The following is a 27,226-nucleotide window of genomic DNA, read 5'->3' as shown; positions in this document are numbered from 1 at the left end:
AGATGACGTGTGCATAGTTAGCACAGCCCTTGCGGGGTTTTATGAGCTCTGCTTTGATGGCTGCGTTCTCAGGCACTGTGTTAGGCTCTATGTGCCTTTACTCCGTATAAAAGCCACAGCAGCTGGTGGGGCTCAGGACCAGGAGGACCAGTTGGTGGCAGCTGGTATCAAAGACATACAGATGAGTTTAAACTCAAGTTACTGTGGATTCCAAAGTTTGCTTTGGTTTCTTTCCATAAATCCTATGCTCCTTAGAGTTTGAAAGGTGAGAAAGCATTTGGATTTTCTAAATTGGTCACAGTATGGCAGCTTCTCTGAGCTTCCATGGGACGTGGCATCAATGTCCTTTTCCTCCACAGATTCCCGTGCTCCTGAACCTGAGCCGCGACCCTGAGGTCGGCCTGCCCGCGCCGCCGCTCATGTATGCCCTGGCCTTCGGTGCCTGCCTGGGAGGTAAGGGGCTGCTGACCGCGTGGGTGGGGGGGAGGGGTATGCGCCCACACTTCCGTCCAGCCCAAAGCAACAGTTAGTGTGTGTCAAATTAAAAGCAAATGAAGGAGAGTCCGGATGGTTTCCTGAGTGGACACACATGTTCAGCTTTGACAGAGCAATTCCAGGGCAACTCCGTTCCTTCCCATTCTTTGCAGAGCTGCCCCTGACTTCCCGGGCCCGTGGCCTGGGGATGCCTGGGTCTGACGCCTCACAGCTGATGTGTTCCCGCCCCGTGCCCGTGTGGGCCGTGCTTAGGTTTAGAAACAGATTTTGACTCAGAAGCCATCCTCAGTTGCGGTTCTGTTTCTCTCTTAGTCCCTCCGTAAGCAGTGGAGGGATAAGTGGGTCAGCTAGAAGTGGAGACTCTAACCCATAAGCGTGGGAAGAAAGAGTAAAGGTTTTTTTGGGGGTGGGCATTGGACGTTGGAGACAGTGAGAAGTGGAGAGACTCTAACCCATAAGCGTGGGAAGAAAGATTAAAGGTTTTTTTTGGGGGTGGGCATTATACTTTGGAGACAGCGAGAAGTGGATTAAAGAGAGTGTTGGGAGAGACTGACCTCTGGTGACCAGACACAGGGTTGTGGATGCAGTTGCCGTGGAGAGAACTGCGGGGGAGTCCTTCTCACATCTGAGAAGCCTGATCACCTTTGGGAACACAAGGGGATTGTGAAGAAGCTTAGATCAACACATCAGATACACTTTAAGTTTTTATTCTTATATCCAGGTATGCTTAGATAATCCAGCTTTCTTTGTTCTCTGATTGATTTCTGACTATTAAATCAATGCCTCTCTGGTTAGTTTATCTCCTTGGCTGAAAAGGGGGATTAATGTCATCCAGTGAAGTTTCTGTAATGTCCGTGAACAACTAATTCATCTAAGTCAGTGACTGATGCCTCAAGTTCTTCGAGAGTGTAGAACTGTTAAAATTGCCTCCATCCAAGAACCAGTTCCAGGAAGGCAGTGCAGAGCTACATTTCACATCAACAATTAGGAGCAGGATCCGAGGACAGCTGGAAACGCATCCACTGTGAGGACTCTGTTCGTTTGAACTTGCTGAGCCTCTGCTATACCCTGACGTTGTGCCAGACAGTGAATTCACACCCCTGCTGTCGAGCGGGGAAGATGGCCACCTAAACTAAGGTTACAGCATAGGCTGACACGTCCTGTAACGCAGGTGTGCCCTGAGTGCACGGGGCCCCGAGGAGAGACTGGAGATGTCGGAGGAGGTTCTGCAGACAGGGAAGTTTAAAGCCAGGTCGTGCAGAGTGAGAGGCCTTGTGAGCTAGTCTGGATTTCCCCAAAACATGAAGGATCAATGTGGAGGAGATTTCTCTAGGAGAGGCATCAATGTGTGCCGTTTATAGGCTAATTCCTAAAATGGGATTAGACACTTACTAACTGAGCACACTTTGGAAGCAGGGAGGCAGTGAATAATGAGTGTGTTCAGTCTTAGGAGCATTTTAATCTAGTAGCTCTGCAGATTGAAAGGCACCCGTTCCTGGCATGACAGGAGTGCAGTTTTGTTGGGAGTTAACTCTACACTTACTCCCTCGGGGCCCTTTCTCATTGACTCAAGGTTGGGCATTTTACAGAAATTATGGTAAAATATATGTAACCTAAAATTTAGCATCTTAACTGTGTGTAAGTGCACAGTTCGGTGGCATTAGGGACATTCACAGTGTTGTGCCACTGTCCATCTGCAGAGGTCTTTTCACCAGTCCAGGCTGAAGCTCTGTCCCCATGAAACACCAGCTTTCCACTCTCTAGGGTTGGCATTGTGAAGAACACTTTAAATAGAAGTTTTCGCTTGGTTTTAGAAATGTCATTTGCTCTATAAATTGGAGGTGAGTCACTGGATACTTTGAAACAACTTCCTTCCTTCCTTCCTTCCTTCCTTCCTTCCTTCCTTCCTTCCTTCCTTCCTTCCTTCCTTCCTTCCTTCCTTCCTTCCTTCCCTCCCTCCCTCCCTCCCTCCCTCCCTCCCTCCCCCCCTCCCTCCCTCCCCCCCTCCCTCCCTCCCCCCCTCCCTCCCTTCTTTCCTTTCCTTCCTTTCCTTCCTTTCCTTTCTTCTGGTCTGACCCCAGTACTTTTTGGTTGCTCTTTTCATGAAGAGCTAAGAACAATTCAAATAAGCCTTCAGAAAAACCTGTCTTCGCTTGAGTTTCCTGGAAAGAAGAGGTGGAGGCAAGTTCATGTGCTAGGGCGTTACTGGCAGGTGCAATCCTAAGGTAGAAAACCTGTGGGGAGGAAGCGAAGTGAGCATGAAGAGTGAAGAGCTCTTCCCTGCCATGGTTATCTAGAGGTTGTGGGCAATCCAGGTAGCATGTGACTATTTTCTCAACAACCCAGGCAGCCCGTGGCTGTGTTCACACCAACCCAGGCAGCCCGTGGCTGTGTTCACACCAACCCAGGCAGCCCGTGGCTGTGTTCACACCAACCCAGGCAGCCCGTGGCTGTGTTCATACCAATCCAGGCAGCCCGTGGCTATGTTCAAACCCTGAGGCTGCTGCTTTCCTTAGGTTACATCCAGGTCTTGAAGGACCGGTGGCTCTTCAGCTCGCCAAAGGGAATGTCCATGCCTAGAGTTCTGTCAGGTGGAAAATCTCACTGTTCTGGGAGTGTGGCCTATTGAGTGGAATGTATACTGCAGACACAGGAGTTACCCTTGAGATTTGGTTCTTTGTGTGCAACGTTCATCACAAACAGAGCTAGGCGTGGTTTTGAAAATGCCCTTGTTCTGCCTCTGGATCCATGTGTCGTCTTCCCACGCAGGACAACCTGGGCGTGCCAGGACAGGCAGGGATGTTCATGTGCAGGCTGACCCTCCTGTGCTTCTCTGTCAGTGGAAACTGGGAGGGAGGCTTGAGCTGGGGAAGTGACACCTGGGGCCTTGTTCTCCCCACCACATGGAGCCCATACCATGTGGAATACCCTTAAAAACCTGCTGGCATCTTGTTTAATGACTGCAACATCGTTGGCATCTGAATAGTAGGCTCACATTCTTAATCCCGTGTGAACCCCACAACCAGCCCAGGAGATGCCAGGAAAGGTGGTGACGGTCCTCATCAACACAGAGGAAGCAAAGCAGACTCCCTGCTTCTCTGCCCCACCCATGGTAGGGAGGGATGGGCAGCTGGGTTTCCGGCCCAGGGACTGGCATAGGGATGGGCAGACCAAAGCCATGTGGAGTCCAGGTGACGTGAGGGAGTGTCTTCTGTGGGAGAGGGAGGAGCTTCTGATAATGATTTTCCTGGCCCTCAGACCAAACCTCAGGAGACATAGGGGTCCCACTCCCTCCTCTGGCCACGGTCATGTCTGAATGCATGGTGAGGAGATGCCTGCAGCATCTGCAGCTCGAATGCGGGCTGGCTCTGAGTGTTGCTGGCTGGTGGCAGAGCACACGGGTGCAGGGAGAAGGTCCTGACCGTGCCACAGAGCTCTGCTGCATCTGGATTTGTGCCACCTGGGACTGCCTGTCACCAGGAGGTAAATGTTCCCTACGGCTAACACTCGCTGGTCTTCTTCTGGAGCCAGAATGGTTCACTGTCAGGACTCGCCATTCCCGGCCCGACACCTGGCCACACTGCTCACCCTGTCTGTGCTGTGTCTTCATGGGGACGTGGGGCCTCCACCTGCTCTGTCATCCATGTTGTCCAGCCTCTGAAAGGTCACTCCCCTGCACTGACATGCTGTGGGCAGCTCCAGGGCAGTGCCGCACAGTTCACCCGTCCTCCATAGAAGGGGAGAGAGATGGAGACAGAGGGCGATTCTTCCTCAACCGTGTGTGCGCGGACGTCAGGACTCAGCTAAACTGGCTGAGCCTGAATCACCGGCCTGTTCACGAACGCTGACCACGATGGCTGGGAGGGACGGGGGAGGCTCCTGGGCCTTCCCTGGCCGTGAGTGTATGTGGGGGTTGGATCTGATGACCCGAGTGGCCACCTTGGCTCTATTGCTCACCAGGCCGCGAGGACGGCACACGTGTGTGTGCACACTCATGAAAGCTTACCCAGAGAGGTGTTTTATGTCAAGGAGATGCCATTGGTGAAGATCTGAAGGAAAGGAATTCCACCTGCTTGTTTTTACCTATCCTTTCATCCACTGAAAGAGTTTCCTAGTGTCTGGGCCTGCAGTCTGGAGGGAGGTGGTTCGTGTCTGAGGCTGCATTCCTGAGGGACACACGTTCTCGGCTTTGGTTGTTGGCCCCGTTTGCATTTTTCTCTAAGAGACTCATAGGCCCACAGTGACTTGCCCATTCTCCTCAGCTTTCTTCCTCTTGTTACATACAACAGCCGTGGTTTTATCCATAAGTGAATCGTGGTATTTGCAATCAGTGAGCTTATTTTCTGCTTGTGTGTTTCCAGATATTTACAAAGCAGTCACTTTGACTGTAAAATAATCATCAAATCAAAACCTGTGAGATGATCTAAATATTACAAACCGAAGAGAACAGAAGCTGACCACCAGGATGAACTGGAATTTTGTTTTTAAATTTTGACTTTAGGTAACGGGACACTGATTGGCGCGTCGGCAAATGTGGTGTGTGCAGGAATTGCAGAGCAGCATGGATATGGGTTCTCCTTCATGGAATTTTTCAGGTACTTTTACATTCACTTTAAATTTCTGTTAAACTGTCTAGTTCCTAAGCTTATTTAATTAAAAAATAGCACATTCAATGCTAAGATAAGCATATTTTTAGCAATTAGAGAGACTGTGGTGTAGGAGAGATTAACTCAGAAAAGAACACATTAAAAATTTATTGCTGGCGGCTCACGCCTGTAATCCTAGCACTTCGGGAGGGCGAGGCGGGCAGATTGCCTGAGCTCAGGAGTTTGAGACCAGCCTGGGCAACGCGGTGAAACCCCAACACGGTGAAAATACAAAAAAAGTTAGCTGGGCATGGCAGTGTGTACCTGTAATCCCAGCTACTTGGGAGGCTGAGGCAGAAGAATTGCTTGCACTCGGGAGGCAGGGGTTCAGTGAGCCGAGGTCACGCGACTGCACTCCAGCCCAGGTGACAGAGTGAGACTCTGTCTCAAGAAAAACAATTGCTGGGATTAGCTCCATAACACAAAGGGTGGTTCAGATACTCTGGATGACTCGGCTTGAGTCAGGGGGCCAGGAAATGACTGTGGGCTTGCCAGGTATTTCACGTGGCTGTCCTCTTGAAAATTCCAGTGGGAACTTGTGCCCTGACTGTCCACGAAGATGGTGCATGTCGAGTCTGACATCACCTGCTGGATTGCACAGTCCCTGCTAGCAAAGACCCCGTGATGTTGCAGACTGAAGCCAGGGTGGTGGAATGGGGGCAGCCTGGCAGTGGCTTCCCTCTCTTGTGGGCACCTCTCAGGACTGTGGAGAGATGAGGCCCTCGGTGGGGCGTACAGCGGGTGCCCGCAGAGTAGAGCCTGCTCTAGGAGGAGCTGGGTCCACGCTGGGGCCCTGACTGCCGGCACGTCTGTGTGTGAGTGGCACACTGCACGTTGCGAACAGGTGAGGGGGCAGAATGGAAGCCGGAAGCCCCTGTCAAATGGTGCTGTTAAAATGAACTTCCTTCATTTGGTGTTGAGCAAGGTTTCTGTGGAGTTCCTTGTACATTCGACTGGGTGTAGGCACAATGATGGTTCTCAGAACCAGCCTCGGGTAAAGATTTGGAACCTCAACTTTGACTGAGTGGCAGAGAACCCTGTAGCCGGTGGAGGCAGTGATCCCTGCACCAGGCACTGCTGCCTGGGGCTGGCTTGGGAACAGAACCCTGGCCATGGTGCCCAGTTGAGGACCCACACACAGCAGGCTCTTTGAACAGCAGCATACTGGCTTTTGCCAGACTTATGATATTGGCCATTTCCGTGGTTCGTAAGAAACTAGAACTATGTGGCAATTTTGCTGAGGCATCGATCTGAATGACACTCCTGGGTGACGTGGGTGTGAGCCGCAGGGGACACTGAGTGTGCATCTCCTGGGGGGACTCTGGGCATATCGCTGACCCTGCTGCTAAGGGACAGGGTTCAAAACTTAATGCCTGGCCCACTTCTTTCTGTCTGGACTCTCCTCTGCCTCTGCTGAGCATGAGAGAAATCATCCTGTCAGTTAAACAAGAATTATCTTAATGAGAGCAGCATTTATTACAGCAGATATGGCAGTGGCCTTTGCAAGGTGGCCTACCGCACACTGCCGTCTTCTCATCTTTGCCCTATGGTCAGTGAGGGTCAGACCCAGAGCACAGCTGAGAGAGGGGATCAGAGACAAGCGTGCTGAGTGGGCAGCAGGGGGAGGTTCAGTTCACCCTCTCTGCCAGCTCTGCCTCCTTCATTTGGGCCGGGCTCCTGACTTCTGCAGCCCTGGAAGGCCATCGTTCTCACATCCCCCGTCTCCTCTCGTTTGGTTGGGCAAGTGTACCACGTACTGGTCCCTCTGCTTCCTGGCAGGCCCATGGGCTGGATCTCAGAGAGCAGGAAAACCTCATGGCTTTTGCAGCACCAGTTGGTCTCACAGGTAGGCACGGGAGGCCTGGTATTAGTATTTTTCTTAAAGAAGAAGATTTTTAGGGCAACCGCAGTGTGATCTTTTCCCCAGTAGCACTTCGGAACAATAACCTGACATCTGCCCAACCGAAAGGGTTTGCGTCCACTCCACCTGGGACGCGTAAAGTGCCTGAGATTCAGCTCCAGTGGGTGATGCATGTGGGCACTGAACTTTTCACACAGGTCTTGCATTTGGTGTGCAGTGTGTGACACACGTGTGTGTGTGTGTGCGTGTGTGCAGTTACTGCGGTGAACGGCTAGTATGACAGTAAGTCGGTGGCCTCAGAAAGCTTGGGCACGACTGCCAGTTGTCTCCCCGAAAGTCATCAGCCCCAGCCTTGTGAGTCACATGCATCTTCTTGGATGGAGAGGGTCTCTGTGGTGAGTGGTCAACAGAGTTCCTTCCTGGTTCCGGTTCTTCCAGCTCTGACCATCCTTCTTGCCAGGTCCTTGCTGTGCAGAAATCAGAGCAGTTTTTGCCCAGGGAATGGTTATTTAATTGCGGTACGGACTTTATTTGCTTGAATTGCTTAATTTGCAATTGCACATGCACTAATTCGACTTTTATCTATAACTCAAAGATTTATTTTCATAAAAGGGGGCTTCTTGTGATACACAGTGCAGAATGTTTTAAAAAATGACCATTTCTCTCATGATGTAGATAAGTATTTAACAGAAAATGTGTCAATGAATAAAATATAAAAGTAACCTATAATTTTGCTACCTAGAAATAGCCACTGATCGTAATTTGGTGTGTTTTCTTACATTTTTCCTGCCTACCGTAGATTACATATTTTTTACAAAGCCTTCAAATCACATTGTATCCTACTTTTTATTCTTTATACTCTATTGTGACCATCTTACCTAGGACCAATTGTCCTTCCAAAATAGAATAGCTGTGCCTACAACAGGCAGATATATCCTGGTTCATTTTACACTGAGGTATTGAGGTTGCTTACTGTTTCTTGTTATGGTGTGATAAATATCTTTATAGATAAAACCTTGTTTCATTTCTGATAATTGAAGATAAATTTTCTGACATAGAACCACTGGCTAAATGAATGATGTTTCAGCAATCCAGATAAATATTGACAAGCTGGCATCCAGAAATGTTGCTCTCTGTGCACTTTGTCGAACTTCACTGCTGAAACTCGTCACTGCCATTTGAAACGCTCAAGGTTCATCTGGCTGGCTAACAATAGACTCATGTTTTGTTTTAATTAATTCTACTGAGATTATACTCTTTCTGTATAAGCATTGAATATTTGCATTTCTTATTTTGTAAACTTTCTATTCATATCCTTTGCCTCTGTCTTTCTCTTGAGAGATGAATTTTCCTATTTTTCAGAAGCTCTCTTGCACCTACAGAAATCAGTTCTGATATACATGTTGTGACTATTTTTAAGCTTATTTTTGTATTTTAAATTTTGCAGAGGAACTTTAGATATTCTGTAGTCGAAATGGATAAACTTGAGCTCCATTTTTATCTATACTTTTTGCTTTCATTAATTTTTTAAACCTTTTTCTTTCAAGATAATTGTAGATTCGTGTGCAGTTGTAAGAAATAATTCAGAGAGATTCTGTGAGCCCTTTGTGCAGAAACCCCTGATAGTAAAATTTGGACAAACTGTAGTAGAAGATCACAGCCAGGATGTTGCCATTGATGCAGTCAAGGCACACAGAAGAGGTTCCGTCGCTGTGAGGCGCCCTCATGCTGGCCTTTTCCAGCCAGCCCTGCATCCCTCCCACCTCCAGCCCTGCCCCAATCTGTTCTCCATCTCTAGCATTTTGTCATTACAAGAAGGCTAACTAAATGGAGTCATACAACACGTGACCTTTTTGTATGGGCTGCTTTCACTCAGCATCATGGTCTAGCAATTCATCCAAGTTGTCTCACATGCCAGTATTTGATTTCTTTGCATTGCACTGGGGTATGGATGGACCACAGGTTGTTTAGTCACCTCCTCATTGAAGATCACCTGACTTGTTTCCAGTTTGGGGCTCTTACGAAGAAAGCAGATAGGACATTTTCTCCCAGTCTGTAGACTGTCTGTTCATCCACTTAACAGGTTCTTATACAAAGCAAAAGTTTTGAATCTTAATGAGGCCCAACGTGTCAAAACATTTTTTAATGTGTCGTGTTTTTGGTGTCAAAAGCATGACAGCAGGAGAACTTTTTGCCTAGCCCGAGATATTTTTCAAAGATTATCTCCTGTGCTTTTTTTTCCCCCCAAATTTTATTGATTTACACGTTACATTTTAGTTCATGTTCCATTCTGAGTTAAGTTTCATATAAGGTGTGAGGTTTAGATCAAGGTTCTTTTTGTGTTTGCCTATGGATCTCGCCACACTCTACCACCATTTGGTACAAAGGCTATGGTTCCTCCGCTGAGTTGCTGTTGCAGCTGTCCCTCATCGGCTGAGTGCATCTTTGTGGATCTGTTCCCGGGTGCTCTGTTCTGGTATGTGGATCCGGATGGCTGTCCCTTCCCAGTACCGCACTGTCTTGATTACTGCAGCTACGAGAGACAACACACTGCATTACACTTTTATTAGGATCAGGAATACTGGAATAGACACATAATTTAAAATTACCCTAAAAATATTGGTATCGAGAGGTCTGCAAATATTTTCTTAGAATTATTTTTAAATTTTGTCTGTTTTGGTGATTATTTTCCCCTTGTCATTTTTTATCTGTGGATTTATTTTTGATTAGTGGTTTGCGATTCATCTAGTTCTGTTTTATTTTTCAAAAAATAAGACTTTGATGTATTTCTTAGTCTAGTTTTCTGTTTTCTGCCTTGTTAATTGCTGCATTTATCTTTATCATTCCCTTCCTAGTGCTTTCTCTTGATTTACTTTGCTGTTCTTTAGTTTTTTCAAATTTCAAATTTATTTCATTTATTTTTGTTTGTTTTATTTTCCATAAGTGTTTAAGGCTATGCTTTTTCCTCTGAACACTGCTTTAAATGTATTCCATGGAGTTTAATATATAATGCTTCCATTATCATTTCTAGGATTTCTGTATTTTCAGTGTGGCTTGCCTTTCATCTGAGTTGGATGTTTAATAATGGTTCTTTTCGATTTCCAGTTTGAATAATCTTGTTATTTATTTTATTACTTTCTATTTTGATGGAACTTACATCTGGTTTCTTTGTGACCAAATTTGATCATACTTTATGTGTGCATTCTCTATTGTTATTGCATAAACTTACATATTTCTCAAATCTACCCAATGATTATACTAGGTCATTTACATCCTAAATCTGTCCTGTACTTAAAGTGGCATGTTAAGTATTTCCTGTTACAAGTATGTCTCTTTATTTCTCCTTGAATCTCTTACTGTTTATCCTTGAAAGGTGGTTAGTGTGTTATTTGGTGGATACATATTTACCACTGTTCTGTCTCCACTGTGAGTGGGAAGCTTTTTAGCACGATTAAACATCCCTTCTGTCATGCTTAGTGCTCTTTGGCTTGATTGTAGTTTATTCAGTGTTGGAATCACAAATCATTTGCTTAGCTTTCAGCCTTTCTAAATCACTTTGTTTTGGGTGTGTCTCGTATAGACTGTATATTGTTGGGACTTGCTTTGTGAACCAAAATGAAAGTATTGTTTTCTTTTAATAAATAAATTTAGTCCACTCACATTTATCAATATGACTACACATTTTCCATACTATAGGTTTTATGTGTATTTTAGTTGCTATGTTTCTCTATATGCATATCTTTTTTTGCTCTTTTATTTTCTAAAATTTCTCCTTGCAATTTGAAAGGTTTGTATTTTGTTCTAGTGATTACCTTTGTTCTTATACTTTTTCTCTTGTCTTTAGTCTTCTGTTTTCTTACATAGTCTTTTATACCTCGTTTGTCTATCTTTAATGATAACCTTTGACTTCTACCTCTTGCCTAAATGATCACTTATAAGTTGATTCTACTTTTCTCTTCCCTTCTTTCTCCACCCACTTGCTAATTGAAGTACTTCTGCTTTCAAAACACATAACATCATCACTGTTCCTCCACCCACCATTGTTCTGTGCTTGTTTCTCTTAGATCCATGATTAAGTCTATTAGATCCTCACCATTGGCCCTTTGGCTGAAGTGTTCCTGCCGTTTGACAGGTGAAGCTAATCTGTAAGAGCCCAAGATCAGCTCCTGGGTGCAGCACCCCTGAGCTTTCGTAGGTTTAAGGCTGCGTTCTACATCCTTAACATTTGACAAGACGCTTTGCTTCCTAATACACCCTTGGTTCACACATACCTTCTCTGGATTTCCTGAGGGTGTTACTCCATTGTGGCCTCAGCTGTATGTGTGTGTGGGACGTCTGATGGCAGCCCAGTTCTCTTACATTTGAAGTTATTTGGTAATTTTGCTACAGGCTTGGAGGATTCTGCAAATTTATCTTCAGAGTCTAATAGTTTTACTAAGATATTCCCAAGTATCCCTTGGGTATCATGGGTCTAACATGTAGCATTATGTCTTCTTTTGAGTCCAGAAAGGTTTCTTGGATCAGAGTTTTAAGTGTTTGTTATATTTTACTATTTCATGGATCTCTCTATGTTGAGTCTCAGTGTACGTCGATGTCTTTTCTCCGTCGTCTATACACAAATCCACCAGGATCGTTTTCCAGTGGTTTTATGCTTAGGTTGGCCTTCCTACTTCTGGCTGTTACTTTCCTCAATTTTAGAATTTTTATTTCTTTCTTCTCTTTTTCATGAAAATTGTCTGGATTTCTCTGGCTCCCTGCAGGGGGGAGGGGCAGGGCCTGAGCGACAGCTTGGCTGGGAATTGGTGTTTTCTTCTTTACTGACAAGTAATGATGTGGAGTTTATGGTTCTCTCCACCTTCTAGTTGTGTGGAAAGGCAGGCTGTCCGTGTGGCGTCAGGTGCATTTCTTGTTATCTGTGGAGTTTATTGTGAGCAGATGCAGCGATGTGGCATTGGGTGGCTCTCATTACCTTGCCTACCAGAAGCAAGACAGTGGCATCACCCATCCACAGTCCGCATTGTCCATCCACAGTCCGCATTGTCCATCCGCGGTCCACATCGCCCATCCGCGGTCCGCATTGTCCATCCACGGTCCACATCGCCCATCTGCAGTCCGCATCGCCCATCCACAGTCTGCATTGTCCATCCACAGTCCGCATTGTCCATCCACAGTCCGCATTGTCCATCCATGGTCCGCATTGTCCATCCATGGTCCGCATCGCCCATCCGCGGTCCACATCACCCATCCACAGTCCGCATTGTCCATCCACGGTCCACATCGCCCATCTGCGGTCCACATCACCCATCCACAGTCCGCATTGTCCATCCACGGTCCACATTGCCCATCCGCGGTCCACATCACCCATCCACAGTCCGCATTGTCCATCCACGGTCCACATTGCCCATCCACGGTCCACATCACCCATCCACAGTCCGCATTGTCCATCCACAGTCCGCATTGTCCATCCGCGGTCCGCATCGCCCATCCACAGTCCGCATTGTCCATCCACAGTCCGCATTGTCCATCCACGGTCCACATCGCCCATCCACAGTCCGCATTGTCCATCCACGGTCCACATCACCCATCTGCAGTCCGCATTGTCCATCCACAGTCCACATCGCCCATCTGCGGTCCACATCGCCCATCCACAGTCCGCATTGTCCATCCACGGTCCACATCGCCCATCTGCGGTCCGCATTGTCCATCCACGGTCCACATCGCCCATCTGCGGTCCACATCGCCCATCCACAGTCCGCATTGTCCATCCACGGTCCACATCGCCCATCCGCGGTCCGCATCGCCCATCCACAGTCCGCATTGTCCATCCACGGTCCACATCGCCCATCTGCGGTCCGCATCGCCCATCCACAGTCCGCATTGTCCATCCACGGTCCACATCGCCCATCCGCGGTCCGCATCGCTCATCCACAGACTGCATCGCTCATCCACAGCCCGCAACTCGTTCTTTCTGCCATGCCCGAGAAATCTTTGCTGTACTTCCTGGGGAAGATATGATTTCATTTTGCTCCACTGGAGAAAATGATTTTCTGACTAGAAATTACGCTAATGCCGGATTCCCTCATTGGGCAGAAACCTGTTCTCCAGGACATTCCTCCGTGGGGACCAGGCCATACCATTTCGGTGCCACCCACATAAGATACACCAGTCAATTAGTGTTTTGTTAATTGATAATGCCAATTTTTACTATTTCTTTAAACATAGAGACACATTAAGTTGAATTTTGTTGTGAAATTTAGCTTCCAATGAAGCTTTTGTCACCTCATTTTGTTTTGTGGTTTCTTAGAACATAGCTAATTATTGTGAGGCTTTAAAAACATCAAGCTGATAAATTAAATGAAAGAGTGAAAAAATATCTAGAGAATAAACCATCCAGAAAATACTGTCTTAGAAACAATATTTGAAAATGACCTGGCTTTGTTCAGTGTAATTCAAAGGGATCATTACCATTGACTAACAGTAAACATAATAAAACTCTTGGTAGATTTATAAAGCCCTCATTCTATCTGCTGCTTCAACGGTAGCCAGGCAGACATTCATATTTTCTCAAAGGTCAAAACAGATGCTAATGTAATATTGGGTGCCTTTCCAAAGGTTAATCTCTGTATCGATCACAGTGCTGTAAACTCGCTGAACCACAGTCAAATATTTTCTTTTCCCCTGAGGGTTAAAATCAGGAATGTGAGATCAATGTTTTCTGAATGTAAATTTCAAAGTTAGTCTCATCCACATGTTACATTTGCTAAAGAAGAAAGAAAGGAAGGAAGGAAAGAAAAGGTAAGAAAAGGAAGAGAAAACCACGCTGTTTTTCTGGCAGCTCTCATCTGCTTAGAGCAGAAACGGGCCTTAGGCTTCTCAGAGCAGGCAGTCCTCCGTGTCTGAAGGAAAACTTAAAGCCACTCACCCCCTGCCCTTTTCCCTCCCTTCATGCAAACTCAAAGAACCTCTCCTGTTGGTTTGCACCTCAATGGAAAATCTTCAGCCTTAGGATAATGCCATGTGGGTGGATTCGTATATTGAACCCTTCTAATCAATGGCCCTGAGAATGGTTACAATGAATCGGGCAGGAGCTGAGAGCTAGAAGCATCGCAGGGCCGTCTGGGGCTCCTGAAGGCCGGAGAGTCCTGGACAATCTGAGAGAGCCACGAGAGCCGTAAATACTTGTCAGGAGGGTGCCAGGAGAGCTGGTGCAGAAGAGGTTCGAGTAACCATGTGGTGATTTTGCTCTTCGTGTTGATGGAAACAATGGCTCCACTTCGATTCGGGGTGACCATCCCCCCTCCACTGTATACTTTGCAGGAAGCACTGGCCCGCGACCTCAGTACTGGGAGAGGCACACAGACCACTAGGGGAGAATGGGAGGATGACCCGGAGCCCAAGATGGAACGATCAGCCCAGCACACTGCTGCTGAGGTGCTGGAGAACGAGGGCCTCACACTGATGGGGGTGATGATGAGAGGCCAACGCCACTGCATATCGTTGCTAGGAGCCTGAGAACAGGGCCTGCGCCTGAGGCATCACGGCCAAGGGAGGGCCCTGGTAAAGTCATCTATCCCACTCACTGTGGCTGCCTAACAAGTCATCCCCAAATGCAGGGGCTCAAAGCAACAGCACTGATTTCACTCCTAACTCACCATCTTCGTGGAATTTGAAAGGGCAGCTGGTCCTGCTCCACCCGGGATCACCGGAGCTGGCAGAGGCTGAGGCCGGAAACAGCTGGAGGCTGCTCACTTGAGTCTCCTGCCCAGGCTGTGGGGGCCCAAAGAGCACGGCTGGAATGGCGGTGGGGGCCTCAGACATCTCTCGGCATCACAGGCCCCCGGATACAGGGGAAGGAGCTTCTCGATGGGGAAGTGTCGCTGTCGGGGCTGTGGGAGAAAGCGTGTGGAATGGAATATATTAGTGCTGGCGAATTTGGGAAAGCAACCTGCCACATCGTTTTATTTACCCGAGACTCGTAGCTCATTTGATCTCATAATCCCCTTTGGCTTTGGCCATTCTGGGTTGGGTTTTCTGTCACTTGCAGCTACAAGAGCCCTCAGTGGTACAAAGGCCCAAAGAAATGTGCCGCCCTTCTCGGTCTTTCTCAAGGACTCGCGCTAAGTGCAGTCGCTGCGGCAGTCAGTGTTGGATCACAGCCTGGTCTTTGCCTTCTGCCTCCCCTTATGTCCGGAAGGCCCAAGTTCCTATTGCGGAGGCTGTGCCAAGAGCCAGGCCTCCTTGCTGCTGAACGTCCTAGGTCTGGGATGAGCGTGGGGCAGTGCCCTGCTGGCTTAGCTCGTGGCTCACTTAGCAGCAGTTAGGAGACGGCGCTTGTCAGCACGGGGAGCATGTGCCTGTGCAGCGCCTCGTCTTTCCCGCCGCTGCCCTCCCGGCCTCGACAGGAGCCGCTAATTACTGTGGAAGGCGGGTGAAAGGGGCGGACTTAGCAACATTCTGCCAGCACTAGCAAGTGGCTTTTTCTACTCCTTACTCCAGCCGATCCTTTAATTCTCCAACACCAAGTAGATATCCCACAATTCAATTTAGTTCTAATACCAATTACCCGGGGCTATTGTCAGACCACAGGCTAAGGGCTCCTTCCCTCATGGGGGCCCTCAGTTCAGACACAGGTATCAGGCACTCACACTTCTGTGCAACTTGCCTACAAATCAGAGTTCCTGCAACCCCTCACCTCAGGTTCAATAATTTGCTGGAATGACCCAGAGAACTCAGGAAAGCACGTTGCCTACCTTTACTATTTATTTTAAAGGATGATACAGATGAAGAGCCAGATGAGGAAGTGCATAGGTGAGGTCTCTGGCAGGGTCCCAAGTGCAGGAGCTTCTGTTCTCATGGAGTGCAAATGCGTGCACCACCCTCCTGACACAGGGACTCGTGCACTAATGTGGAGGATCCCAGCACTCCACTGCTAAGGGGGTTCGAGGCTTCACTACATTGGCATGATTGATTCCATCACTGGCCATTTGTGATTGGCCCAGTCTCCAGCCCTGGTTCTCTCCCTGAGGATTGGTGTGGGGACGGATGGTGGAGCTGTCAGTTTTAACTATCTAATCATGCCTTGATCTTTCTGGCAACCAGTCCCCTCCTGAAGCCGATGGGCCCCCAAGAGCTGCCTCATTAGAACAAAAGGAATTCCTGTCACTCTTATCACTCAGGAAATGCCAAAGGTTTTAGGAACTCTGTGCTAGGAACAGGGACAAAGACCAAATATTGTTCTTCTTCTGCCATCACTAGTCAAAGGGCCCTCGAGGTGCCTGCGTTGCTTGATGGTGGGTTAACGGGGTGTTCGTGGATGATGGTACAGTTGCATGCAGAGGTCCCCCTTGGACACTGAGGTGAGATCTGTAGAGAAGCCATTCGCTGTCAGTGTTTCTTTATATGCTGGACTATAAAGTTGAAAAATGATGCTATGGAATTGTCTAAGGGGAAATTTCTCTCTGCCTTTCCACGGATCAAATTTCCTACAACTGGAAAAGAATCCACTGGGACCACTTGTGGCCTAAATGATTGTTTTTATGTAACTTGTTTTTGGTATATTATTAATTTAATGGCAGAGAATCCTTAATTTCAACCATTAGGGAACCCAGAAAAAACTGAGTACATTAAAATAAGTCGTAAAACGACTTAAAAAGCCTTAAAGTGACTTCAAAGACTTAGAATGACTGAAGAGTAAACGTCCTGGTGAAGCGGAATACGCTGCAGCGTGGTCGGGAGAGTCCCAAGACGTCTTTAGTCTTCTTCTAAAACGATCTCAGCAGACAAGGTGCGTATCTCATGACCTCCAGACAACATAAACAACGGAGTGCAGCTCTGCATTTGTGGACGACCCAAATGCGGTCGGCTTCACATGTGTGCTGTCACGATAGCATATTGATTGGCTAAATTTTTGGAGTAAAGGAAGCTTGGCCTAAACTTCCCTCTATGGGATATGCTATTTTGAAAAACAAGATAAAACTTTTTTATAATGCATTTAGACATGCTGACACAGATACACGTTTCTTTACAAGGTTGTATATTTAGGGGTAACTAAAGAATTTATTAGGCTGGGTATATGATGGCTCACTCCTATAATCCCAAAATTTTGGGAGGCTGAGGCGGGCGGACCATTTGAGGTCAGGAGTTCAAGACCAGCCTGGCCAACATGGTGAAGTCCTGTCTCTACTAAAAATAAAAAAGCTAGGCATGGTGGCGGGCACCTGTAGTCCCAGCTACTCGGGAGGCTGAGGTAGGAGAATGGCATGAACCCGGGAGGTGGAGCTTGCAGTGAGCCAAGATCGCACCACTGCACTCCAGCCTGGGAGACACAGCGAGACTCTGTCTAAAAAAAAAAAAGTTGGATGTGGTGGCACATGCCTGTAATCCAAGCTACTGGGGGAGGCTGAGGCAGAAGAATCGCTTGAACCTGGGAAACAGAGGGTGCAGTGACCCGAGATTGTGCCACTGCACTCCAGCTTAGGCGACCAAAAAAAAAAAAAAAATCAGATATTTAATTAGGCCATATTTTATGAATATTCATTCTATTAAAATGTTTGTTCTTTGATAGTTATCCATGAAGTCAACACAGCTTTGTAACTAGCAAGAACTAGGCCTCAGTGGCGCAGTGGTGAAGCAGGCAGATACCGTGAGCTGAACTTGGAGACTGACCAGGGAGGAGCAGCAAACACAGCTAAACGTACACCCGGAAGCCGTCCCCAGTGAGAGTCAGTGGTACTGCGCTACCGGCTCTGAGCTTCCCAGACAGCAAACAGCCCTGAGCAGGCGAGCCGTGCGGCCTCCCCAAGGAGCAGAAACAGCCAGCATCCCTCATGGCAGGGCAAGAGGATGGCGCTGAAGATGGTGGAAGGCGCCCGGCGCAGGGAGATTGCAGACAGGGAAAGAGGCTGAATTTCACTCCATGTGGTGGGAGCGCAGGGAAGGGCTTGAAGCAGGAAAGCCTGCAACGCAATTTTTCTTTTACAAAGACCATTCTTCCCTGCAGGGGAATGGACAGGTTGGAGGAGGACCGAGTAGCCGCAGGGAGGCGAGGTTAGAGGCTGAGGCTGGGGGCCAGTGTGTGCAGGGCAGGTGGGGAAAGGGGGCTGGTTGGGGGGTTTGGAGGTGGACAACGTGGATGTGAGCCATGAGGGGATGAAAACTCAAAGGCATATCAGGTGCAGGCGCAGTTTAGAGGAGAAACGCCGAGTTTGGTCTTGAGCATGTTCCAGTCCGCGGTGGTGAGGCTGCATGAGGGACGTTGGATTGGCAAGCGAGGGTGCGAGCATAGAGGTCTGAAAACCACCCTTATGATGAAAAAATCCCCGTGGGGTTTTGAATATGTTGGTGGGCCGTCTGTTGTGTTTTATGGGGTCAGTGACATGCCATGATGTTTAAGTTATTTGGACTTTATAAGCTTACTCTGTGGTAGGGCAAGTGCTTCGCCTTATCAGTGTTTTTCTGGCTATTCTTACTTATCTTTTTCATATGAATTACAGAATCATATCATTTGAATTAATTAAAAACCCAGTTATTTTGATTGGGATTGTAATAAACCTTAAAATAACTTCAAGAGAATTAACATATTTCTAATACCTTTGCTTTATAGTATTCTTGGCTTATTAGAGAAAAATGCATTTGCCAGCTGTGATACTGTGTGATGGTCCCAGAGGGTATCAACTGTTTTCAGTAAGACAGTCTTGTATATTAAAATAGCTACAATTGGATTCCATAATCTACTTTCTCCAGGCACCGTCTGTCTTGTACACCAGCCAAAGTGGGGCATCAGGTGAGGATGTGACAGGCAAGTTCTTCAGTGCCCCTCTCTGTAGATCAGGGATGCTGATGGAAGATGCCGATGTCAGCAGGGCTGCTAGGGATCCCAGTACAGGCACAAAGGCCATGCTGGCCACAGCCACAGCTCGCACCTCCCACCCCGCTCCTATGTTGCTGTTGTGGACGCTGCAGCCAGCCCCCTTGATGGTGTCTCTGTGGCCCTTGTCCGTGTGCATCTAGTGCTACAAGTTCTAGGCAGGTGAAGAGTTGAATGGACGAAGCCTAGAGCGTGTGCTCTGCTTCAGGTGCAAGGGAGTCTAGAAAGTAAGTGTCCTATGCTTCAAATTCTAGGTGAGGTGTGGTTGACTCCCACCAGGTCCTTAGATATATCCTCTGTCCTTGCTCTGAGCACTCAGTCCCCAACCCGCATCCTTTGGAGAGTTTGGATTACAGTGGGAATCCGCTTGGGAACAATGGTACTGTAAGTCCCTGACAGGGACAGCTGGCGAAGCGCGAACCCTTCCAAAGAGGGTGACTTCAGCCCCGGGAGGATGGCCCGGAATGGAGTGGGAGTCGGCACGGGGTGGGGGGTGGAGGTGGTAGGAACCAGGGCAGACACGGCCCTGGTGCCAATGCAGGGTTGAAAATTATGTGCTCCAACCTCACTTTACCTGTACTCAAGTTAATTTTCTACTCTGCCACTCACAAGAGCGATATGAAATGCCTAAGAAAAAAATCAAGTCACAAGATGAAGCCGGAAAAATCTATTTATAATTATAGAATTTACCATGAAAGTAGTGCCTTGTGCTATCGATCATCTTATCCAGTGACCTTATTTCAAATGTCTTCGTTTCTGTGTATAAAGAGATTATGAAAAACCTGTCAGTTTGTAAAAAGCAAAAACATGGATGGGAAATAATTTTCAGAAAGTTGAATTTACATTTTTCAAGATAATTTACTTTCTTCCTGATTAAAACAACAACAGTATGATTGTGCTTATTTTAAATACGTCTATATTCAGCTCTCACCATCTTTTAATATTGCATGAGTTTTCCACTAAGCTTAAAATAAAATATCCCCCTTTTCCAGAATTTAAATTATTTTGTTTCTGCCTTCTAGTAAGCTGGACATTTCAAGCAAACCCACAGCATCATTATGGTTTCTTTTGTATTTTTCTTAACCTAGTGTTTTTTTTTTTTTTTCCTTAAACGACTCATGACAGTTACAAGGAATAAATAAAATACCCGATAGTGTGATGACTTGCACACTGGGTTTGGCTGACATGCTAGTTGCACTCCCCAGCTCCGTCAGCATTCTGTGGAAGGTGGTGTCGTCCTGAATTTGCTTTTCCTATATTAAACCTGGAATTACCTGAGCACCAGTCTCTTCCTTCCAGAACTCAGCTTAATCCTAAGCTTTGAGAGTTAATTTTATGGTGCTTGCCGTTCGGCTCGTGTTGCCCTCATTTAAATCAGACGTTGATTTCCCAGGCCTGGCTGTCGGCCCCTCTCGCGTTGTGTGACTCCTGCAGGACGCAATGCTTTCCGTTTCTTGGTTTGTGTAATTGTCAGATGTGCCGCTTCCTGTCTTGTTATATGTTTCGTATCCGTGGAGAATGAAGCTGCGTTTAATATACTGATAAAAACATCGTGGGATCTCACTGTAAAGCGAATGTCTGCGAGAGGCTGCTACTGTCTCAGCTGGTGGATCTGTACGGATGGCTGAGCCACACAGGACGGGCCACTCCGCTCCAGGGACGGGCATCTTGCTGGGAGACCACGAGGAGGGCAGGAAGCTTCCCAGCGAGGATGGTGCTGGGTTCTCCTGTAAGATGTTAAGGGAAGAATCACAAAATGAGTGTTTTGTGCTTTCAAATAAGTTAGGGAAGTATTGATTACACAAGGCTAAATACTTTCTTGGTGCAAAGCACCCAGTCCCGCACCTCGGTGTTTAATAGCTAGCGTGCCTCAGGCATCATGCAGTGGGGAGTTTCAATGCCGTAGGCCGCTGGGGCTCATCTGGACGTCCTTGTCTGCCCACTGGCCTTGCCACCCCCATTTGCAAGGTAATATCTAGAGAGTGGTGGGCCAGCCTGAGTCCCTTTCCTGGGAATGTTGAACTGGGCCTGAGAGTCGGTGTGCTAAGAGTCACCGCATGCTGAGAAAGGAGGGACCAGCAATGCGGGGAGCTGGGGAAAGGAGGGGGAGGCAGTGTCCAGGCCTGGGTTCCGCCTACACGGAGCACTGGTGGCATCCCTGCCATGGCACAGTTGGCTGTGGGAGTGTAGTGGTTGAAGGCGGTGCCTCTGCACTTGAAGCTTGAACCCTAGTCCTACTGTTTACTGCTGTGTGTGTGTGTGGGGGGGGGGGGGTTCCTTGACTTCTCTGTGCCTTGTAAAATGAGACTGTAATTGACTGCTGCCTCCTCATGGAATGCAGTAACTTTCATTTAGGTAAAAACACTCAGAAAACTGCCTGATATAACTGCACCTTCCCTAACAGGGCGTCTGGGGAAGTTTCCACTGTCTCCCAGAGCGCTGTGCTGGGCAAAGAGCAGCCATTGTTTACCATGTCGGTGGACTGTAGCACAGGTTCCTACGGACCGATGTAAAAAAGCTCCTAATGGTGGCTTTCGGGTAATCTGTGTATTTACTTGCTCAGTTCTGGCTTTCTCTGCAATCTTCTCAGCTCTCACACTCAGTCAATAGTCTGGAATTGAGAAGCTGAAAATCATTTTTATTTCCTTAGATATAATCTAATTTAGAAGGAAAATCTATTGCACAAATTCAGGTCGTGCATTGTGAAGCTAAAATAGAAATGGTTCCTCAGTATCTCCCTGGTCCTTTCGATCCTGACCGGCTGCCTTCCATGGGGACTGGGGCATAGCAGGCTGGACACTGGCGTGGGGCCGATCACTGGGAGCTGGACACTTCCTGGAGGAGCTGTGAGGGGTGTCAAAGGAGGAAATGGGAACAAGCTGATGTCAAAAGTGAGGTTGGGAGCACCACAGGTGGCCCCACGGAGGCGGGGACATCACCCTACAATGCCTGGTCAGCAGCTGTCCTTTGTGAACTCCTCAGGCTCCCTGGACTCGGCTCACAGTCGAGTCCACAGCAGCCTGTGACCCGCGCCATCACTCCACCTCCTCTCCTGGGGGGCAGCTTGGCCCAGGCGCCCAGGCTGGCCGGGAACCCCCTCCCCGCCACTCCCAACCCGGCCACTTCCCTGCCTCCCTCAGGGCTCCTCAGTGCTGAAGACTTTCAGGGCCTCCTGCCGAAGGTTCCTTCTGTGTTCCAGCAGGGGCAAGCCTTGCTGCTGTCCCCGCTGAGCTGAAGCGGCTTGTCTGCACGGGGGGAGTCCTTCAGGATGGAAACTGTCTATGTGTGCTTCCTGACACGTGGGCTCGGGCACACAGCGGCACACAACAGGAGTCTGCTGGGTCTGGCAGCTCTGGGGCGGGAGGGCAGGTGCACAGCGGGCTGCCCTCCTCTATGTTGGCCACATGACTGGAGGAGGCCGGCCATCCTCGGAGAGTCAACTCACCAAGCAGTCACTTCTCAATTAGGAGCATCACCCAGAGATGGTTTTTAATTTTGTCTAATGTGATAATTTTGTCATATAATGATAATGTAATGATTGCCGATTATTCAAGTCACAGCTCAGGCCTTAATTAAAACTGCTAAATTCCTAATTGATTCCCAACAGGGCCACTCATGAGTGCAGAGAAAAAGCATTATCTTGATGGGTGGAGATGTTTGTGCCTGTGCCTCCTGTGACTGGCAGGGTTTGCAGGTGAACTGACCACGCAGCCCCAAGCTGAATTCACTGTTGGCATCCACGGGGCCTGTCTTTGACAGAGGGACAGGGAGCAGCGCCCTTCTGCAGGCCTTACGCGTGTGCACACCTGAGTCGTGTGCAAGGCAGCTTTAGAAAAAGTTCATTGCCTTTTAGACGAGCGTGCTGTGTGCAGAGCAGAGCTAGCAGCTGGCTGGAGATGCAGCCTTAGACAGTCTGGTCCTTAGAACTGGTCTTTTGACAACCTAATTTTTTACATATATATTTTTTATATTTTATATATATATATAGAGAGAGAGACAGAGAAATTATATTTATTCAAAAAAATTAGGTTTTGCTGGTTTAATTTCACATTAGTGGGTACCACTCTGTTTTAATTATTTTCTCCCTTTATATCAGCAGATCTCCTTTTACTTCCTTAAACTTAACACCCTTGATCATTGTCTCTTATTTTGTGCATCACGTCGTAGGCTGCATGCTTGCTTTCTTTTCTTTTTTTTGAGACGGAGTTTCGCGGTTGTTGCCCAGGCAGGAGTGCAATGGCACCATCTCGGTTCACTGCAACCTCCGCCCCAGGTTCAAGCAATTCTCCTGCCTCAGCCTCCCAAGTAGCTGGGATTACAGGCACCTGCCACCACGCCCAGCTAATTTTTGTAGTTTTAGTAGAGATGGAGTTTCGCCATGTTAGCCAGGCTGGTCTCAAACTCCTGACCTCAGGTGATCCACCTGCCTCAGCCTCCCAAAGTGTTAGGATTACAGGCATGAGCCACTGCGCCTGGCCAAAGGCTGCATACTTTATAGCACTTTAAAGTCAAAAAATATTTTAAGATTTCATGATGCATTTTGATAGTAGAACAGCTAGGTTCCCCCTGAGCTTGTGAAGTTTGAGAAGTATGTGTAGATTACTATTTGAAATCTTAAGCTACTGATGAGCTTCGTATCTAATTCACATTCTTATATGCTTTAAGCTCCTTAGTATTGCAGTGTAAATCATTTTGTTGAGCATTTTAAATGAGCATTTTGATTAGAAAATAAGTCAACACTGCATTTTATTTTTATTGTTTCAGCTACATGACTAATTCATGGAAAGTGTCAAAGACAATTAGCAGCGCTGTGAGCTAATAGGGAATTTAGAGAGTTTTTTTGGGGAGGGAGAGTGTTAATTCTGCTAATTGAATAAGGTGTTTCTCAGTACCATTTAGATTGTATCTAGAAGATACTAAAATAACTAATTGAAAATGTAAAAAGCTCAGTTAAAATGTTTTTGTTTTCTTTTTGCTTTATGATTAGGTTTCCCTGTGTCAGCTGGTGGTTTTAGCATTAGGTAAACATGGCCTTAAATTAAAATTTTATCTAAGCAGATTTCTTATTTAGGGAAAATCTTATTTATTATTTGGGAAAAATTAAATAACTGCAATTATAACAGCAAATAACATAATCACTATAATCGGCATATGACTTATTTATATAAACCCATGACCCATCTTTCTTCCTCCCTCCATTCTTTCCTTCCTTCCCTCTTTCTTCTGCATTAGCATATAAGTAAAACAATGCTTGAGGACTTAGATGAGAAGAGGTCAAGAACTCTATTAAAACTCTAATAATTAGCATAGTGTAGTATTAGAGCAAAGACAGAAAAAACAATGGAAAAGAATGGAGAGCCCAGAAACAGACTCAAACATATAAGGCTCTCTGATTTATGACAGAGGTAACACTACAATTCAGTATGAACGAGTTTTACTTTGAATATACAGCCCCATGCCAATATGTGAAAGAAAATGTACCTTTATCCCTACCTCATTCCATACACACTGATCATTTCTATATGGACCATAGATCTAAATGTGAAAAGCAAAATGTAACAAAATATTAGTGAACTAATGTACCTTTATCCCTACCTCATTCCATACACACCGATCATTTCTATATGGACCGTAGATCTAAATGTGAAAAGCAAAATGTAATAAGATATTAGTGAACTCACAGTAGGACAACATTCGATAAACAGGACCCCAGAAGCACCAACAGTAAAGTATAAAACAAGATCGGACTATATTTAAGACCTTTTGATCATCAAAAGTTACCATTAAGGGCTTGAAAAAACAATTTACCAAGTGGGAGATTTTTACCGTTTGTATTCCAGTAAAGGATTCATAGTGATACCATGGAAAGAGCTCCTACAAATCAATTAGGAGAAACTCCAGACCACCCCGTAGAAAAATGAGCAATTTCACTCTCATTTCACTAGAAGAAGACACCCAGTAGACAGTAATAATATGAAAAGATGCAGAACTTCCTTAGTTACAGGGAAATTCAAATGAAAACCACAGTGTCATTTTACACCACGCCCATCTGGATGATGAAATTGAAAAAGATGAAAAGAAGCAAATATTGGTAAGGACATGAAACAATGGAATATATACACTGCTAGTGGAAACGTAAATTACTTCCACGGCTTGAAAGTTTCATTTGCATGAACCCTCAGTCTCACTCTTAGGTGAGCCCCAACAGAAATACCACTCTATGTTCATTTAAGAATGTACTAGAATGTTCATAACAGCAGTAAAAATTAGATATACAATATATAACATCATGGAAGACTCTCAAGAACATAAGCCAGACATAAAAAAGTGCATATATGATTTTAATGACATAAAGTACAAAGATAGGAAAACTGATCTGTGCTGTTAGAAAATAGGATAGTGGTTCCTCTTGGGGAGCGTGAAAATTAGGGGACTCATGAGCGGACTCTGGGTTCTAGTGGTTCTATATCTTATGGCATGCGTTCTCAGCTTGTAATAATCCATTGATGTACAGGTATGATAGGTGCACTTTTTCCCTTTTTGTATTTATTCTCTATTCAGGGATTACCTATGGGCTGCTCACTTGTTTTTGTGACTGAAGTTTCATTGGGACACAGATGTGCTTATTAAGTGATGTATTATCCACAGCTACTTTCATGTTATAACAGAGAGTTAAGTTGCCAGATCCGTGGTACTTCAAAATAAGCAAAAAGATTTTGTTAAGACACAGACAAGGAGATAGAGTACTGCAAATGTAAAATGTGTGGGCACACGCGAGCATGTGTACTGGGTGTGCATGTGCCTATGTGCCTGTGAATGTCTGTATGTGTGTGGTGTGCATGGGCCCATATAGACAAATGTGCCTGCATGTATGTGAGCTTATATGTATGCATGTATGAGTGTGCCTACATGTGTGTTATGTATGTGTGCATGTGTGGGTGAGTACATGTATGCATGTGAGCCTGTCTGTGTGCACACTTGTATGCAGGTACACACATGTATGGAAGTGTGACTAGTGTGGATGCATACATGTGTGGCCCATATCCACATGATTGTGTGTGTGTGAATGTGTGCATGTATGTGTGCATGTGTGAATTTTGATTTGGTGTGTACACATGTATACCTGTGTGGATGTGCATGCATATGCATAGTTATGTCTGCATGCATGCATCCATGTGTTTTCATGTACATACATGTATATGTTCATGTATGTGCCCATGTGGGTGTACATGTGATAATATGTGTGTGTGTTTTATGTGTGTGTTGTTCCAACTGAAGATTGTCAGTGAAATTTCTTTTTTGTCTTGTACAAGTACTTGCCTGAATTAACATTTCAGGGGCAGCAGCAGAATTACCAGAAAATGAATTAATTAGTCTTGCTCACTGTGGGAAAAATAAATAACCATCTTAAGAGTGTGCATAACCTCTCTAATACAAAACAAACAAATGGAAACTGGTGCTTTTCTTGTGTTGTTATAGGCTTTGGAAATCATAGCCTCTGAAAGGAATTTAGCATTTTAAAAATAATAATTTATAGAAATACCTAAGACATTGAGGCATCAGTGTCTCAGTGTCTCACTTGAGACATTGTTTTGAAATATTGTTTTCTTTCTGGCAGAGGGAGGGCGCCTGCACCTCCCTCCAAGGAGAGCAGTGTGTATTTCTCTTGTGCTGCCTGACCTTGCAACCCAGGACAGAATACTCACACACCATCTCGATGGCAAATATTATAGCACCTTGAAATGTTTAGTAGGTGGTTAATCCCAAAGGCGAATTGCCACTTACAGTCTGTAACCAGGAAGAATAGTAGAATACTGAGAAATTATTCTTCTGTGTATTATTTACACATCTAAGCCATTTACTTTTTCAGCTCATAGGCCTTACTTGAGGCCGTTTTTGAATAAAGTGTTGACTGCTTTTCTAATTAACCAAGGTGCACACTTTATTTAGATTTCCTTAGTTCTTCCTTGATATCCTTTTCTGTTCCAGGACCCCATCCGAGACCCCACTTCACCTTTCATCGTCATATCTCCCAAGTGTCTCCTTGGCTGTGACAGTTTCTCAGGCTTTCCTTGTTTTTGATGACCTTGACGGTTTTGAGGTCTGTTGGTCAGGTATCTTGTAGGATGGCACTAAAATGAGATTTGTCTGACATTTTTCTCATGATTTGACCAGGGTTGTGGATTTGGGGGAGAATGAGCACAGAGTTAAAGTGTCATTTTCATCACACCCTGTGGAAGGTACCTGCTCTCAGCCTGACTTATCATGGGCTGAGCTAGTGTCAGTCAGGTTGCTTCACTGCAGAGTTCCTCTCTTCCCCGCATCTGTACTGTGCTGGTTGGAGGGAAGTCACCGCCA

At 46.3% G+C, this 27,226-nt stretch overlaps 1 protein-coding gene across 8 annotated transcripts in view; it reads left to right on the top strand.

Annotated features, from left to right (window-relative positions):
- LOC105497437 (OCA2 melanosomal transmembrane protein) overlaps nt 1-27,226 on the top strand; it is a 387,654-nt gene that overhangs the window by 245,198 nt on the left and 115,230 nt on the right. For all 8 annotated transcript variants that reach the window (XM_071067306.1, XM_011768534.3, XM_071067305.1 and 5 more), the window contains 2 exons: nt 360-453; nt 4,997-5,090. In XM_071067306.1, coding sequence (XP_070923407.1) covers nt 360-453; nt 4,997-5,090 — 188 coding nt within the window. The remainder of the gene's footprint in view (nt 1-359; nt 454-4,996; nt 5,091-27,226) is intronic.

Source organism: Macaca nemestrina, chromosome 7, assembly GCF_043159975.1.
Source record: "Macaca nemestrina isolate mMacNem1 chromosome 7, mMacNem.hap1, whole genome shotgun sequence".
Lineage (NCBI taxonomy): Eukaryota > Metazoa > Chordata > Mammalia > Primates > Cercopithecidae > Macaca > Macaca nemestrina.
Note: the sequence above shows the minus strand (reverse complement) of the source record. Positions and strands in the feature narration are given on the sequence as shown.